This window comes from Mixophyes fleayi, chromosome 2 (assembly GCF_038048845.1).
Source record: "Mixophyes fleayi isolate aMixFle1 chromosome 2, aMixFle1.hap1, whole genome shotgun sequence".
Taxonomy (NCBI): Eukaryota; Metazoa; Chordata; class Amphibia; order Anura; family Limnodynastidae; genus Mixophyes; species Mixophyes fleayi.
In genome coordinates, this window is record NC_134403.1 from 203250683 (window position 1) to 203265872 (window position 15190).

The window sequence follows — 15190 nt, forward strand, 5'->3', positions numbered from 1 at the left end:
ACCTAAAATGGGACTTATATTTTAAATGAGACACCTTATATATAAACATGGGACACATCTAAGGCACCACATGTTCACAGGTATTGCATATATGTAATATATAATAACACAATAAAGTGTTTATTAATAATATCAAAGGAAAGTTCTTCACATTCCACAGTGGTATATCTTGCAATGGCCCTAGGGGTGTGAATGCGTGAAGATGTCATTGTAAGATAGTGATTTCCAGAATACTTGGCTTATTCTTTGAAGGAATGCTGCTTAGGCACCTAATGTTCTTACTGCACGGACCTTAACCATTGCTATACTGAAGGCTTGTCATCAACTTTTATCACTAGTGTTTGTGTTCTCCTGGATTTAAACATCAGGATAGATGTTATGTACAATCAATGAGAAGCACACTTTGCCAAATGTTTAACTAGAAATATTGAATATTTTGTGGATATATTTCCGTCACTCTCCTTTGTTAACAGAGCTGGATTAAGGAGAAGGGGCGCAGTGGTCATGACCCCTGGGCCCTCCTCTGTCTGGTGACTTCCCCCAGGACCAGGTAGTCTCAAGGGGTGCGAGTTGGGGGACAGTGTGGTACTTGGTGGCTGGCCCCTCCCCCGGGAAAAGTCCCTTTCCTTCATTTAGCTGTGGACCTCCCTCTCTTCCCCTAAGTGGGGCCTCCTATCCCGTAAAAGACAGATGTCACATGGGACGTGCACCACATGATAGGTGCCTTCCCATGTGTGCAGAGCTGCAAGGGAGGCAGACACAAGAGTCTGCCTCCCCATCATAGCGCAAATGGAACAAAGTAAGTGTGAGTAAAGGGAGGGGGGTTTGTAATATAATGTGTGTGTGAGGGAAGGATGAGGGTCTTAATATAATGTGTGAGGGAAGGAAGGGGAGTCGTAATATTATGTGGGTGGGAGGAAAGCTATTAATTTAATAGTGGAGTGTGGGTGGGGGTTAATTGTTTAATGGTTGCTATTTTATTTGTTGTATGATGGTAGGGGTATTTAATTTAATAGTGGGGATGATGAATTTAAGGTGGGGTGACAAGACCTTTAATTTAATGCTTGGGGGCTATTGATTGAATGTGGGGCTGAATATATGAATATGAATTATCTAATGGCAGTGATGGTTGCGGAAAATAGATATATTTATTAAATGTAAATGCTATTAATTTAGTGTTGGGGTGGGGGAACTCTACTGTAATGTGGGTGAGAGGTAGGCTATTAATTTAATGGTGGACTGTGGGTTGGAGCTAATTATTTAATGGTGGATGCTATTATTTTTTTTGTGGGGATATTTAATATAATAGTGGGGGCTTTTAGTTTGAGCTGAGATGACAGAATCTTTAATTTAATTTAATGCTGGGATGGATTGGGGCTATTAATTGAATATGGGGCTACGTTTGGGGAGGAGGATTATTTATTAAATGTGTATATGATTTTTTTAATGCCAGGGATAGTTGTGGGAAATAGTTATATTTATTAAACATAAATGCTATTAATTTATTGCTAGGGTTGTTTGATGTAGGGGAATTAGGTTTATTTATTAAATGGAAATACTATTAATTTAATGTTGGGGAAATAGGTCTATTTTTTAAATTTGTATGCTATTAATTTAATGTTAGGATTGGTTGCAGGGAAATGGATCTGTTTGTCAAATGTGAATACTATTATTGTAATATTGGGCCTCCAGGGAGGCCTAATTGTTAAATGTGGATTCTATTGATTTAGTGCCAGGGATGGTGGCGTTATCTAAGTTTCATGTACACATTTTTTCTACATAGGGCCCCCAACATTCCAGGACCAGACAAGCAGCAACTCTAAAGACACCAGCAGCCACAGGTAGTGAAAGCGACAATAATAGGTAGGAGAAAATAAGACAGTTTGCCAACTGTCCTGAATCTAGTGGGGTAATCCCGAATTTGGGTAACTGTCTCACTTAGTCAGGATTTGGTCCACCGGCAAGGACAGTTGGGAGATATACCCTGCTTTACACTTAACAGTAGAGCACACAGTATTGCCTGTGTATTAGTCTAAAATTTGTCTAAAATGATAACCATATTACACCAAGTAGAGGTGGATTAGGGCTCTGCCCCCTCCCCCCCAGAGCCTTAATCCACCTCTTTTTGTTAAAATATTTGACAGTATTGTCTTAACAGCAACAACAGGGACATCTGCAGGCTGTATTGATGATGAAGAACTGTGGAATTGGCCTCCAAAGTACTGATGACATTTTTCAAGTTCTCTGGATAACACTAGCTGGACAGCTTTGTAGAGCAATCTGTTATCCTTATTCATAATCATTATGTCACAAAAAATGTCTAAAATGTCACAAGCTGATCTTACTAATGCTGTTTTTGTAAGCAACACAGAGATTCTGCATTTAGGAACATGGCTTAAATCTTGTTGCTGTTTAATGACGGCTAATTCTAAATAGAGCAGGTATCGGAACCCAGTATATGGGATCTGGGTGCGCAGTGAAGGGCATACACAAGGTACAACATTAGTTAATAAACATTGAAATATCATTGTTTTAACTAGACTCATGTTGGAGACACACAAGGGCAGTATGTAAAATAATATGCATAAAATAACTGGAATACACAAAACCTAAATTAAATAATTCTAAAAAGTTAGTAATCTTTACATGAATTTATAATTACTTGTAGCGTACAGGAAAAGTGTTACATGTCCAGAATAATATTGCGACAAACCCAATGTATTTACTTCAATAATTACTTTCTTACAGAGGCACATCAGATACACAGAACTAACTTTTCAGAAATCAATTAAAAAAATATAATATGAAAACCGGAGCGCTCTGATAGCAGAAAAGAACATTGCACTGTTATGTTGGCACTTTAAAAATATATTGATAAAATGATAGTAATATAAGTACTCTGCTACACTTCTACTACTAAAAGAATATTGGTGTCGATATGCAATATGCCATGGAGTTTCCTGTGGCATTGAGCCAGCGTCTTGGTACAAATCCAGGATAAAATAATCCACTCTGAAGTTTTCCTGCATGGTGTCCAGACTATTACTGCAAATGTGCCTGCAGTCTTTCTTTTTTATGACTGGTGGCATGGCGACCTACTGGCAGGATTCATTGAGCCCGACTGAGTATGGCTTCTTTATGTTGCCACTCTCTTGTGTTTTATCTGTAACTCCTTCTTTTCCATGTTTTGTATATGTCTTTTGTCTTTTTTTACAAGCCCCCTTTTTCCTATGTCTTGTCTATTTCTCCTGAAGCTCTCACCTTCCGGTGTCTTGCTTCTCTCTCCATTCACTGTTTTCACTATCATACCCTGTTTTGTTCCCTTTCACTCAAGGTAATTTATAAATGTGCAAATGCTGTTTTGTGATATTGTGTACCTATTTTTACAAAAATGCAACCATTTTTACTAGGAAGTGCACAGATTTTTGAGCCAAGAGAGATGGCATTTTGGAGCTTGTGACATTGCCACAGACCACAATCCCCATTAAATATTGCCTAATGCAGGAGATCTCATAAATATCTCCTGTATTAGGCTTTTGTTAGAAAGCTATGCAGCTTAAACATGCCTAAACCATGCGGAAAAAGCCGTTTGCGCATGGTTTATGGCTTAATAAATAGGCCTCTGTATCCTTTTTCTCTATAAAGGGTGAAATTGAGCATAGACAAAGTCTGGCTTCGCTTGCATGTCTGGCTTCAGTTTGCATGTCTGCCATTTGGTTGTTTGACTTTGTTCCACCTCCATGCCATGCTACCTAGACCTTGACTCCACCCCTGCAGCTCTTGTGTTATTGAACAATGTGAATGCCTCTCCTGAGTGCCCTCTTCCTTCTCCTCCCACTTAGAAGGGGGAGCTGGCTGATGTGTTTCTGACACTACAAGTGCTGTTGGGCTATATTAATACTGACTGTCCTGCACTCGCCTGGCATGGTACATCAGACTTGAGCTGCTCAGTGTGACAACTGAGGTTATTTTGTACATTCAATAGCAATAGCTACAAAACTGTTGCCCATAGCATAATAGCTGAAGGTGGTATGGTAGTTTATTCATGAGCAATCTGCAATGTTTTACTTACTGTAATATCTGGATGGGCATGCATGAACACATCACTCAAACCTCTCAACAGGACTGCATGTAATTGATGTACCCCACATAGAATAGCATACTCTGCTCTACCATTTGGTACACTGATATGCTGGCCCATAATACACACGAACCTGTACTGACCCATTATATACAATCACACACATTAGCCACATTACACAGACACAAACGCACACTGATATATCACACAGATAGTCATCAGTAAGGTCCAAATAAAACTTGCTTGGAAATTACGATGTCTTATAAAATTTGTGATAAATGTCTATACAGTAGAGATGGGCGGTTTCCTGAAAACCGAACCCACCCGAACTTTGGGGTTCCGAGTACCGAGCCGAGACAAGTCGGCTCGGTACTCTCGGGCCTATTCGGATTCCAAAACGAGGCAAAACGTCATTGTGTCGGATCTCGGGAGTTTTGGAATCTATAAATACCGCCCTCCACCACGATCTAGCGCCATTTGAGAGAGGGACAGAGAACGGGTAGGACAGAGTATAGAGCAGTTTCGCAGGCAAAGTGATAGAAGAGAAAGAGGAGGGTGGTAGCAGTGTTAGAGAAAGCTCCATTGCTGAATTTCTCATTGCTGAAATCCTAATATACCAGTCATTGCACTCTTTTTTTTCTGAATTTGCACTACAAAGTGTAGGGTCTGATATACACCCTTATAGAAGAGCTGCATTGATCATTGCTGAAATCCTAATATACCAGTCATTGCACTCTTTTTTTCTGAATTTGCACTACAAAGTGTACGGTGTTATCAAAATGGATTCACAGCAGTACACAGATGAGCAGGAGCAGCAAGCAGCTGCTGCCACCAGTCCTGATGGTAGTTATCCCTGTACGTCATCTGGTAAAGCCTTTGTAAAAGTACATAGTCTTTTGAAGTCAGGGGAGAAAAACAACAAATAAACACCTTTTACCGTGTTGAAGAGAAAAAAAGCTGTAATCCAGGAAAAGTTAACAGCCGATAAAAAAAAAAATTGCCAACATGCCATTCTACACACGCAGTGGCAAAGAAAGAATGAGGCCTTCGTCTTTCTCTGAGTGCGAAATCTAAAAATGTTACTGAGGCTTCTTCTTGTAAGGTCACTCGTGACCAAGCAAGACCAAGTAATTTGGAGTCCAAAAGTGGTGCACAAATACTGTTACTTGTAAAAGTCAAGCTGGAAGAAAACAGTAAGGCACTAGAGGAAAATGTATGCTCAGAATCAGAAATGACACCAATCCCTGAGGAGAGTCCATTCCACGAGTGGTATGTGTAATCGTGACCATTCTGATAGTGTACCCATAAAGAAGGCCCCTTTTTAGCATTTCTGCTGATGTGTGCCTGAACAGCCCCAGTGTAGCCGGTGATACACCAATTGAGGATGCACTTTGGAATTGGAAGAGGATGAGGAGGATATTTGTGTAGCTGACGAGGGCGCTAATGAGGATGTTGATGAGGTTGTTTGTGTAAGTCCTGCACCAGTAGAAGCAGTTCTGGCACGTGATAAAAAGAAGGCCATTGTCATGCCTGGACATAAGACCAAAAAAGCCACTTTTTATGTGTGGCATTATTTCTACCCAAATCCTGACAACAGTTATCTAGCCATTTGTAGTGTATGTAAAGCCACAGTCAGTCGAGGGAGGGACCTTAACCATCTAGAAACCTCATCCATGTTACACCATTTGGCGCGAGTTCATGGCAAGGTGTTGGGAAAAGCTGAAAGTTATGGTAAAAAAATAACAACAAGCAGTCCACCATCAGCTAGGAGCCTTCTCTCACCTACATCCCGACTCCTGCAATCTACACCCACAACACCGTCCTCATCAATATCCTCAGTAGCGATCTGAGTTAGTCCTGCATCCAAGTTGGTAAGGCTCTATGACTCCTGCACTATCCTTGAATCCTCTGAAGAATTCTTGAGCGTTAGTTCCACTGCTGCTGCTGTTGCTGCTGCTGGGGGTGAGTCTTCCTCCCATAAGCAGCAAAAAAGAAGACCACTAGTACTTTACAACAATTAACTGTGAAACAATCTTTTGCTACAGGAAGCAAGTATGACAGTAGTCACCCAGTCGCAAAGTGGATCACAGACGCCATGGCGGCTATGCTAGTGTTAGATCTACGTCCAATATCCACTATAAACGCAGCTGGTTTTTCACAGTTAATTGAGGTTTTGTGTCCCTGTTACAAAATTCCATCACGACACCATTTTTTTGAAAAGCTATTCCTCAACTGTACGAGAACGTTTGTAAAAATGTACTAACTGGGCTCAAAAATGCCATTCGACCCACTGTACACTTAACCACAGATATGTGGACAAGTGTAAGTGGCCAAACCAAAGATTATATGACTGTGACAGCCCACTGGGTTGGTCATTTGCCTTCACAAGCAGGAACAGCAGTAGGATGTACACCACTACGTAACATTTCTCACAGGCAGGCTACTCTTTGTATCACCGGCTTCACTATCAGGCATACAGCTGATAATTTGTTACGAAAACTAAGGGATGTCATTGATACATGGCTTATAGTACTTGGACTCTCCCCAGGATATGTTATTTCTGATAACGCCAACAATATTGTGCGAGCATTACAGCTGGGTGAATTCCATCACATTCCATGTTTTGCTCACACAATAAACTTGGTGGTGCAGAGCTTCTTGAAAAATAACCGTCAGGTGCAGGAGATGCTTTCGGTGGCCCGTAAAATTTCTGGATATTACTGGCATTCTGCCACAGCATGTAGGAGACTGCAGCAGCTCCAAGAACAATTTAATTTGCCCTGCCACCAACTTAAGCAAGAGGTGTTAACAAGGTGGGATTCCACCCTGTACATGCTTCAGAGGATGGAGGAACAGCGCAAAGCCATACAAGCGTATTGCACAAGCCATGACATTGGGAAAGGGCGAGGAATGTATTTCAGTCTTGCACAGTGGAGATTCATTTCTGTGCTGTGCAAGGTGCTGATATCATTTGAAATTGTGACATGTGAAGTGAGTTCAAACACTGCTAGCTTGAGCCAAGTCATTCCCTTAATTCGACTTTTGGAAAAGCAGCTTGACAAACTGATGGAGGAGATGTTAAAAAATCAATTCCGTAAAGTATGTTGGCCTTGTAGATCAAATACTTAATTCGCTTCACAATGATCCAAGAGTTATTAAAATCTTGAAGTTGGATCACTATGTTTTGGCGACTGTGCTTGATCCTAGGTTTAAGACCTACATCGATTCTTTGCTTCCAAATGACCGAGATCTGAACAGATGTAAGGAGCTCTTGGTCAGCAAGTTGACCGCTGAACTGGTCCTTGGCTTGACGATGTCTCCTTCTTCAGTAAGAAATTGCACTTTCCAAAGAGAATCAGGGGATGACGCAGGTGGCAGACCACAACAGTTTGACATCTGGGCTGGTTTTAAAGATTTTACCAAAAAAAGTGTGACCTTGGCCATAACTCCATCCGATCCTACTATTAACATGCAAAGGATGGTGGAGGATTATTTTCAAGAGTTCATTGAAATCTAAATTTCAGACAGTCCATTTCCATACTGAGAGAAAAAACAAGCCATTTGGAAACCCATGTACAAACTTGCTTTGCAATACCTAAGCTGCCCACCCTCCAGTGTGTAGTCAGAAAGAGTTTTCAGCACAGCCGGGAACCTTGTCAGTGATCGACGTAGGAGGTTACTTCCTAAAAATGTGGAAAAGATGATGTTCATCAAAATTAACTACATCTTCCACGAGGAAGGCCTTTACCGGCAAATACATCCAATTACTGATACTTCTCTATTGGCGGATTCCAGCGGGGATATATTAATAGTCTGTGATGATGATGTACACACTGATGAGGGTGATAATGATGCTGAAGATGATGACGACAACATCTTGACAGTTTAGAATTCATTTTACAGCACTGTTGGCCTAACCTGCCTTTAGGGCATTGATAGCTGGTTTAGTGGGGGCCCAAACAAACCCAGCCCTTATTGCTGAAGTGCTTGGTTTGTTAAGGTGTGCATGTCCTTTGTAAAATCCAAAATATGGGTGGGTGGGAGGACCCAAGGACAATTCCATCTTGCACCATTAATCTTTCCTGGCACTGATGTCTGTTTCTTCCATTACTCTAACAAGCCCATTGTTAGCTTGTTTAGGGAGGGCCATGTTGGACTTGCACTTCAGCCACAAAAATGGAACTCCTTGTGGATGAACTGCTTGGCTTGATAAATTGTACATGCTACCTCTCGTAATTGTGGGTGACATTGTTATCTTATTTATTGAGGGCCGAAAGAAAATAAACACTTCAGCCACAAAAGTGCCACTCCTTGTGGATGAACTGCTTGGCTTGATAAAGTGTACATGCTACCTCTCCTAAAATTGAATGGAAATCACTGGAAATTAGTGTTAGTGAGGTTAATAATAATGTAGGTACAAAATAATACCGAAATTATGTGATTTTACCCCAAAAAATGAAATTTAGTAAAAAATAGCTAAACAAAACCAAAACCAAAACACGCATGGGTGGTTTTGGCAAATCCAAAACCCGAAGCTAATCCAGATCCAAAACCAAAACACGGGGGTCAGTGAGCATCTGTACTATACAGTGATCTCAGTGGGTTGAGAAAAAGACACACATCCACACTGAGCACTTTGCCCATGCGACAACTCTGGGCACATCACCCACAGACACAGGGCCGGTGCAAGGTTTTTCGGCGCCCTAGGCAAAATTTCAAACTACGCTCCCCCCCTCCCTTGGACACACCAAATACCCACTTCACAGACCCTCACACGCTTGACTTTCGTGTTAAAAAAAAAAGAGATAAGCCTTACCTCCTCCAGCGGTCCAGATGCAGTGATGATGTGTGATGCCAAATGCTGCCCAGACTCCGCTGCAGACACAGGATTTCTAGAAGGAAGGTATCCAGGCGTTAGATTTCAGAACAATAAACATGACACAATAAGCCTATGTAATATGCACTTGTTAAAGGAAATGGGCATCTCCTTTCCTTTATTGGTCCAAATGGAAATGACAAGTAATCTAAATAGACGGCCCTAACATGTCCCTTCATCACACATATGTCCCTTCATCACACCACTGCCCCCCCTCTGCATCACACCACTGCCCCCCCCTCTGCATCACACCACTGCCCCCCCTCTCTGAATCACACCACTGCCCCCCTGAATCACATTTTTAGCTCTTCAACACACTCCCCCCGGATCTCAATGTGCCCCCCTACATCACCCCCCCGATCACAATGTTCCCTCTCCAGCACACTGCCCCCCCCCCTCCCTACATCTCAATGCCCTCCTTGTGGATCTCAATGTCCCCCACCATGGATCTCAGTGTCCTCCCTCTGGATATCAATGCCCTCTCCTCCCCCCCTGGATATCAATGTCCTCTCTCCCCCCCCCCCCCCTGGATATCAATGTCCTCTCCCCTCCCTCTGGATATCAATGTGTTCCCCTGCCCCCTGGATATCTATTTTCTCACCCCTCCCTTGATATTAATGTCCTCCACTGCAGCATACCAAGTCCCCCTCCCCTCTCTTTACCTTATCTTGTCTTCACTCCTCTCACTGACTCTCGGGCGTGACATCATCATCACGTCCTGACAGTCAGTGAGAGGAGGGGAGGAGAGAGATGAGGGGACTGACTGACAGTACATCTTATTGGCAATTCGAGGGGGTGGCGGCGGCGATGAACAGCCCAACCCCTCCTCCCCGTCGATCTATCTCTGAAGCTGTATGGCGGCCATGTTAGGTAAGCTCAGCGGTCACCTCACAGTTTACACAATCAATTTGACCTCACTGGCGCCAACCAGAGCCCGGTGCCCTAGGCAGCTGCCTAACGCTGCCTAATGGAAGCGCCCGGCCTGCACAGACATTACACATAGTGGACACAACACCCACGCATATTACACGCATATTACACACAAAGTGGGCATATCACACATGCTGGGTTATCTTATACACAGCTACATTTATCACTCACATACTGTATATCCCAGTGATGGGAAATTCTTCTAAAATGCAGTAACTTTTCTGGATAACACTTTTTTAATTTTGCTGTGATTTCTTTGCATTTCTTGCACAGTTTTGCAATGTCAGCCAAAACAAACTTAAATAAATACTGTTTAAATGCTTGGGGAAAAGAGGTCAGGATGGGTTAAATACATTGTTTTCATTTGCCATATTTATACAGTATTTCATAGGGTTATGCGGATTTCACAATTGACAAAACATGAAGGCGTTATAGCATGACCCACTTAAAAGGTGGTGGCAGAGATTTCAAGCGTTGCATAAATTCAGTAGGATGCCTTTCTGTACATTCATGTTTTTAGGAGGTTAGACTACACCTTTGTCAAAATAATATGCACACCCAGTGCTTACTGCATTTGCATCCTGCTATTTCACCAAGTACAAGTAAACACATTTACAGAAACAGAGGAAGACTTAAACATATACCTCATACAAAATAATGGTGCCAGGATTTCATTATTTTCAAAGACTGGTAGAGTACAGTTTGGTATCTTTGCTTGGACACTATTAATCCATGCCTGGCACTGAACCGAGGCTGTCTATGTTATTTATGAGGCTGAACCTAGTCTTTGTACTTTAGAAACCACAATTTAAATTTGGGATTAAACAGTAGCTTTACACTTTCATAGTAACAAGTCACTCGGTATTTGTCAGTAAAGCCTTCAAAGCATATTCACATTTCACTAAGCCATTTTATATGTTTTGGTCCTCCAAGTGTTAAATGATGCCAAATATTTATTTGTAGAAGGCTTGCTCTATATTTACCTGCTCTCATGTCAGGTCATGACTTATTCCTAGTCACATTATAGTGCTGACTCATCAAGAAGGAAGTTTTCCACGTACCATAACAGGAAGTGATGTTTTGAATAATTTACAACAACATTTTAATGTGTCTTGTAACATATAATTGTCTACAAAACAGATAAATATTTGCTCTATATTTATAACATCTTTGATACTTTGAAAACAAACTTGCAGTGAAAATAGTACATATGATAAGACTGCAGTACTTGAAATGAGCTATACAGCATATGACAGTAGTCATTCTATACTGTTGATATAAGAGGTTGATTGTGTTATGATAGCACCAGTGATGGACTATTGGTCAAGACATTAAATAAAATTATCAAGCAGCAAGATATGCAGTTGCACAGAGCATTTAAGCATACTTGCCAACTCTCCCGGAAAGTCCGGGAAACTCCCGAAATTCGGGTCGGTCTCACGGACTCCCGGGAGAGCTGGCAAATCTCAAAAAGCATGAATCGTGTCATTTTGGCACCGCCCCCGCGGCAAAAAACAGCATATTTGATGCGGGGGCGGGGCCAAAATGACGCGATTCACCGTGCCCTCTAGACACGCCCCTCTCCTGGATAGAACTTGCCAAAGGTAGGCAAGTATGCATTTAAGTTTGCACGGATGTGCCTTATTATGTGCCATGAGAAGTAGTATGCTGTCATTCTGGAACAGGCCCTGTATAATCAGGGTGCACCTGTGTAGAAATGTATCTGGATATAATATTTCCCATCTAAAATGCGTATGAAAGGTGAAAAGGGCATCCTATTGAAAGTATAAGCTGAACCCTGGTTTCCATCGCCTGCGTAAACCACTAATGGAAACCAGTGAATATACACGTATATACAATACTTGTTGAACCTTGTTTAAGAATCTTTTTCTCCAAAATGAAATCTGGTATTTGCACAGGGTTGTGGTGAAGGAGTATACCTAGTCCATATTTAATTATCAACACACCCGATTTGTTTTGCTCCTACCATCAAATCATGGTAAATTTAGCATTCCCAGAGATGCCACAATCTGATGTCTATACTCCTTTTCCCTTGAAAATGAGGTTTGCATTCCTAAATTGCCATTGATGAATCAGGATGTAGTTGTAGTTATGTACACTATAGTGACTCAAGATAGTAATAATTAGGCTTTCACTTCCAGTCAGTCTTCACCGTGGTTTGAGCCCTTAGATAATTAAGGATAGACTTTCCATTGAGCCACTGTATGTAACACTCAGGTCACATGTCAGCACCCATGAGAACAGGCAGAGACATCTGTAGTCAGAGAATCTAAGATATAGAAGCAGCATATCTCTCTACTGTCCTGATTTAGTTGGGGTTATTGCAATTTATTCTAACCAGGACTTTAGTTCTGACTCCAAGATATTTGGGAGATGAGTCCCGTTAACTGGTGCCATGCTAGCGCTAGTGTGCACAACATTGAAAGGGTTGTTTTAAGGGACAGAAGGAGAATGGGGATACCACTGTGTATTCTCATGCAGGGTCCCAATTTCAAATCTCCAAAGTTTGGGAGGTCTGATATTGTGAGCATTCTACAACAAATTAGAGCATTTTACATAAGGACAGTTTATACTGTTTCAGCAGGTACAAATTTACATTTATATTAATACATACCATACATTCTCAGATGTATTCACAAGCCTTCAAATCTGGGTGCAGATTGATTTCCCGGGGGTAGTACCAAGGACTGTGAGATGTGTGTGAACCTTGAAATGCATAATAATAATAATAATCTCCATTCTGAGCTACGCTTGTCTCAGTTGTTGCCTTTCTTCACTACACTGTTGCTCTCTCATGAGCAGGGCTCTCCCTCCCTTTTGCTTTCATGTTTGCATTTATTTTGTGTACCTTATATGCCCCATGTTTTATGTACGTTCTTTTATCCCGGTGAGGCTGAACACTGTAGTGTCTTACAAATCAATAACATGAATAATAATAAATGCTCTAGATGGTCAAGAAGGCACACCTAGCAACTAAAGTGAGGTTGTGTGTCAGCAATTGTTGCGGTTATTAAATGACTCTTAGGGGTAAATTTATTAAACTGTGGGTTTGAATAAGTGGAGATGTAGCCTATAGCAACCAATCAGATTCTAGTTATCATTTATTTAGTATATTACTAGAATCTGATTGGTTTGCCATAGGCAACATCTCCACTTTTCAAACCCGCAGTTTAGTAAATATACCACTTAAAGTGTTTGTGTACATACAGCACACAACCATGATTGGTGCTTGAGGAAACCTTCTGCTCCTTCCTCCTCAACTTCCGGAAGCTGTGTGGTGTCGGGAATTTAGGTACACCCACACAGGACAAGTTCTTTTCTGGAAAGACAGCAAAAACAAGGGTGATGCTTCAAATTGGTTGTTTAACTGTGGTTTGTATTAGGCACTGTCGCAAATATATACGGAAAGCCATTTGAATGCATTTTGTGTTAGTTTTATAAAATCTGAATATAATTTTTATTTTATTTGTGTGGGTGGATAAAGGTAAGCAGAAAGAAAATAGATCTTAAAACAGATGAAACAGTTATGCCTATTAGAGTAATACAGCACAATAATAAACAGTGATATATATTGGATATTTTTTTTTCATACGCAGGTGCTTATTATCCTGAACGCCCAGGAAAACAGTCCTTTCTCTACAACAGTGACAAGAAATGGATTCCAGCTTAAACCACAATTTCTGATTGTTTTCTGACAATTTGAATGCACTACTTCTAAAGTGCACCTCTGAAACTTACCTTGGCCATATATACTCAACAAAACAGACACTTCTATTAACCCTAAACCTCCATAGTCATGTATTGTATTGAGTATATGGCATCTGGTTTGAAGACATAATGTTGTCTATTATGATTAATTGTTGCAAGGAAGCATTCAACACTCTCCTTTTTTCCCTTTCTTTTATGTATTTTGTTGAACCTATAATTCAAGGTAATGTAAATTATAATGCATTTAACAGTAGTTAGCCCTAATGCTTGAACCATTTTCTCTATGCAGGAATATAGCCAGAGATTAACCAAGTGCCAAACTCACTCAGGTAGAAATGCTAATAAATGACATATCTTTTATATTTTATTTTATGTTCAACATAATGGCTGCAGTTCATCGTGATCAATGCATATATTAATGAGCTAAGAGTAATTGAATCAGCAAAATATTTCCATAGAAGTACAAGGGAAGAACTGAAAAGGAACAAAGGCAAAAGGACAGACTAAAATGTAAAACATTTTGGCACATACTAAGCGGGGGAGAAAAATAAAGTGCAGAGCAATAGGGTCCCTGATAAGTTAGGGCCCGTCTGGTGGATGCTCATTTTTATTTTGCTCTAACACTAACTGATTTGTCAGTTAGCCATGGTTAAAAGGTTAAAAATTAAGTTCTGAGGGCAAGGCAAGATTAACCCGAGGTCTAACTGGGCTAGAGCCCAGGGCATCTGGGGGGGGGGGGGGGGCCCTTGAAATTACTTTTTTTCTCTTTATAGCTGTAGTGCAGATCAAATAAGGGATCAAATAAGGTTTAAGGTTACCATAGGTTAATAAAAAATGGGCAGACTAGATGGGCCAAGTGGCTTTTATCTGCCATCAAATTCTATGTTTCTATGTTATTATCGTCCAAAGGCTGTGGTGAGCTGGCTGGCTAAAATTAGTGACAGAGCAGCACACAAATACAAAGCAGTTTAATAAAAGATACAATCCCCACATAGTGGCACAGCAGTGTGCATAAAGCGTGGAATTTTGCCTCATTACTACCTCTTGCTTCAGTTGCTATGGTAGGTAATTTATTTTGAAGTTGTTGCAATAATCTAAATGTGGCCACTGAATGCCGAAAATGCCCAGAAATTTTATGGGTCACAGACAGCATCTCCTGCACTGCCTCTCATTTTTTTAAGAAATTCTGAACAACCAAGTTTTGTGTGCAAATCACAATACATGTTGAAATTAACTCAGTCATAATATATACAATATGTTTGCTCTGTTGTCGGCAATGAGAAAACCTGGGGAGACTCTTAGCAGAGTGAGCCATTTTGCTATGATATTCTGATATTCCTGAGTTTTTCCAAGAGATTGACACTAGTATGCTTTTTAGTGAAGCCAGCGAAACAAATAATAGCTTGCCTGTTTTTGACTTTAAGCTGTACACCCCCCCACCCCCCCCAAAAAAAAAAATATTTCTTGATTTTAACGTCCAAGTGTTTGACTGTGAAGGCAATTGTGTGAGGGGTAATATCACATCTGTACTAGTAAGCAGCCAATAGACAGCACAACCCAAACCAAAACCTTTT

General features: G+C 40.9%; 1 protein-coding gene across 1 annotated transcript in view; it reads left to right on the forward strand.

The window, feature by feature from the left end:
* The window catches only part of STPG1 (sperm tail PG-rich repeat containing 1), a 96304-nt gene extending 82321 nt beyond the window's left edge, over nucleotides 1-13983 (forward strand). Inside the window, exon 8 of the mRNA XM_075195377.1 lies at nucleotides 13505-13983. Coding sequence (XP_075051478.1) covers nucleotides 13505-13578 — 74 coding nt within the window. The 3' untranslated portion in view covers nucleotides 13579-13983. The remainder of the gene's footprint in view (nucleotides 1-13504) is intronic.
* The last annotated feature ends 1207 nt before the right edge of the window (nucleotides 13984-15190 follow it).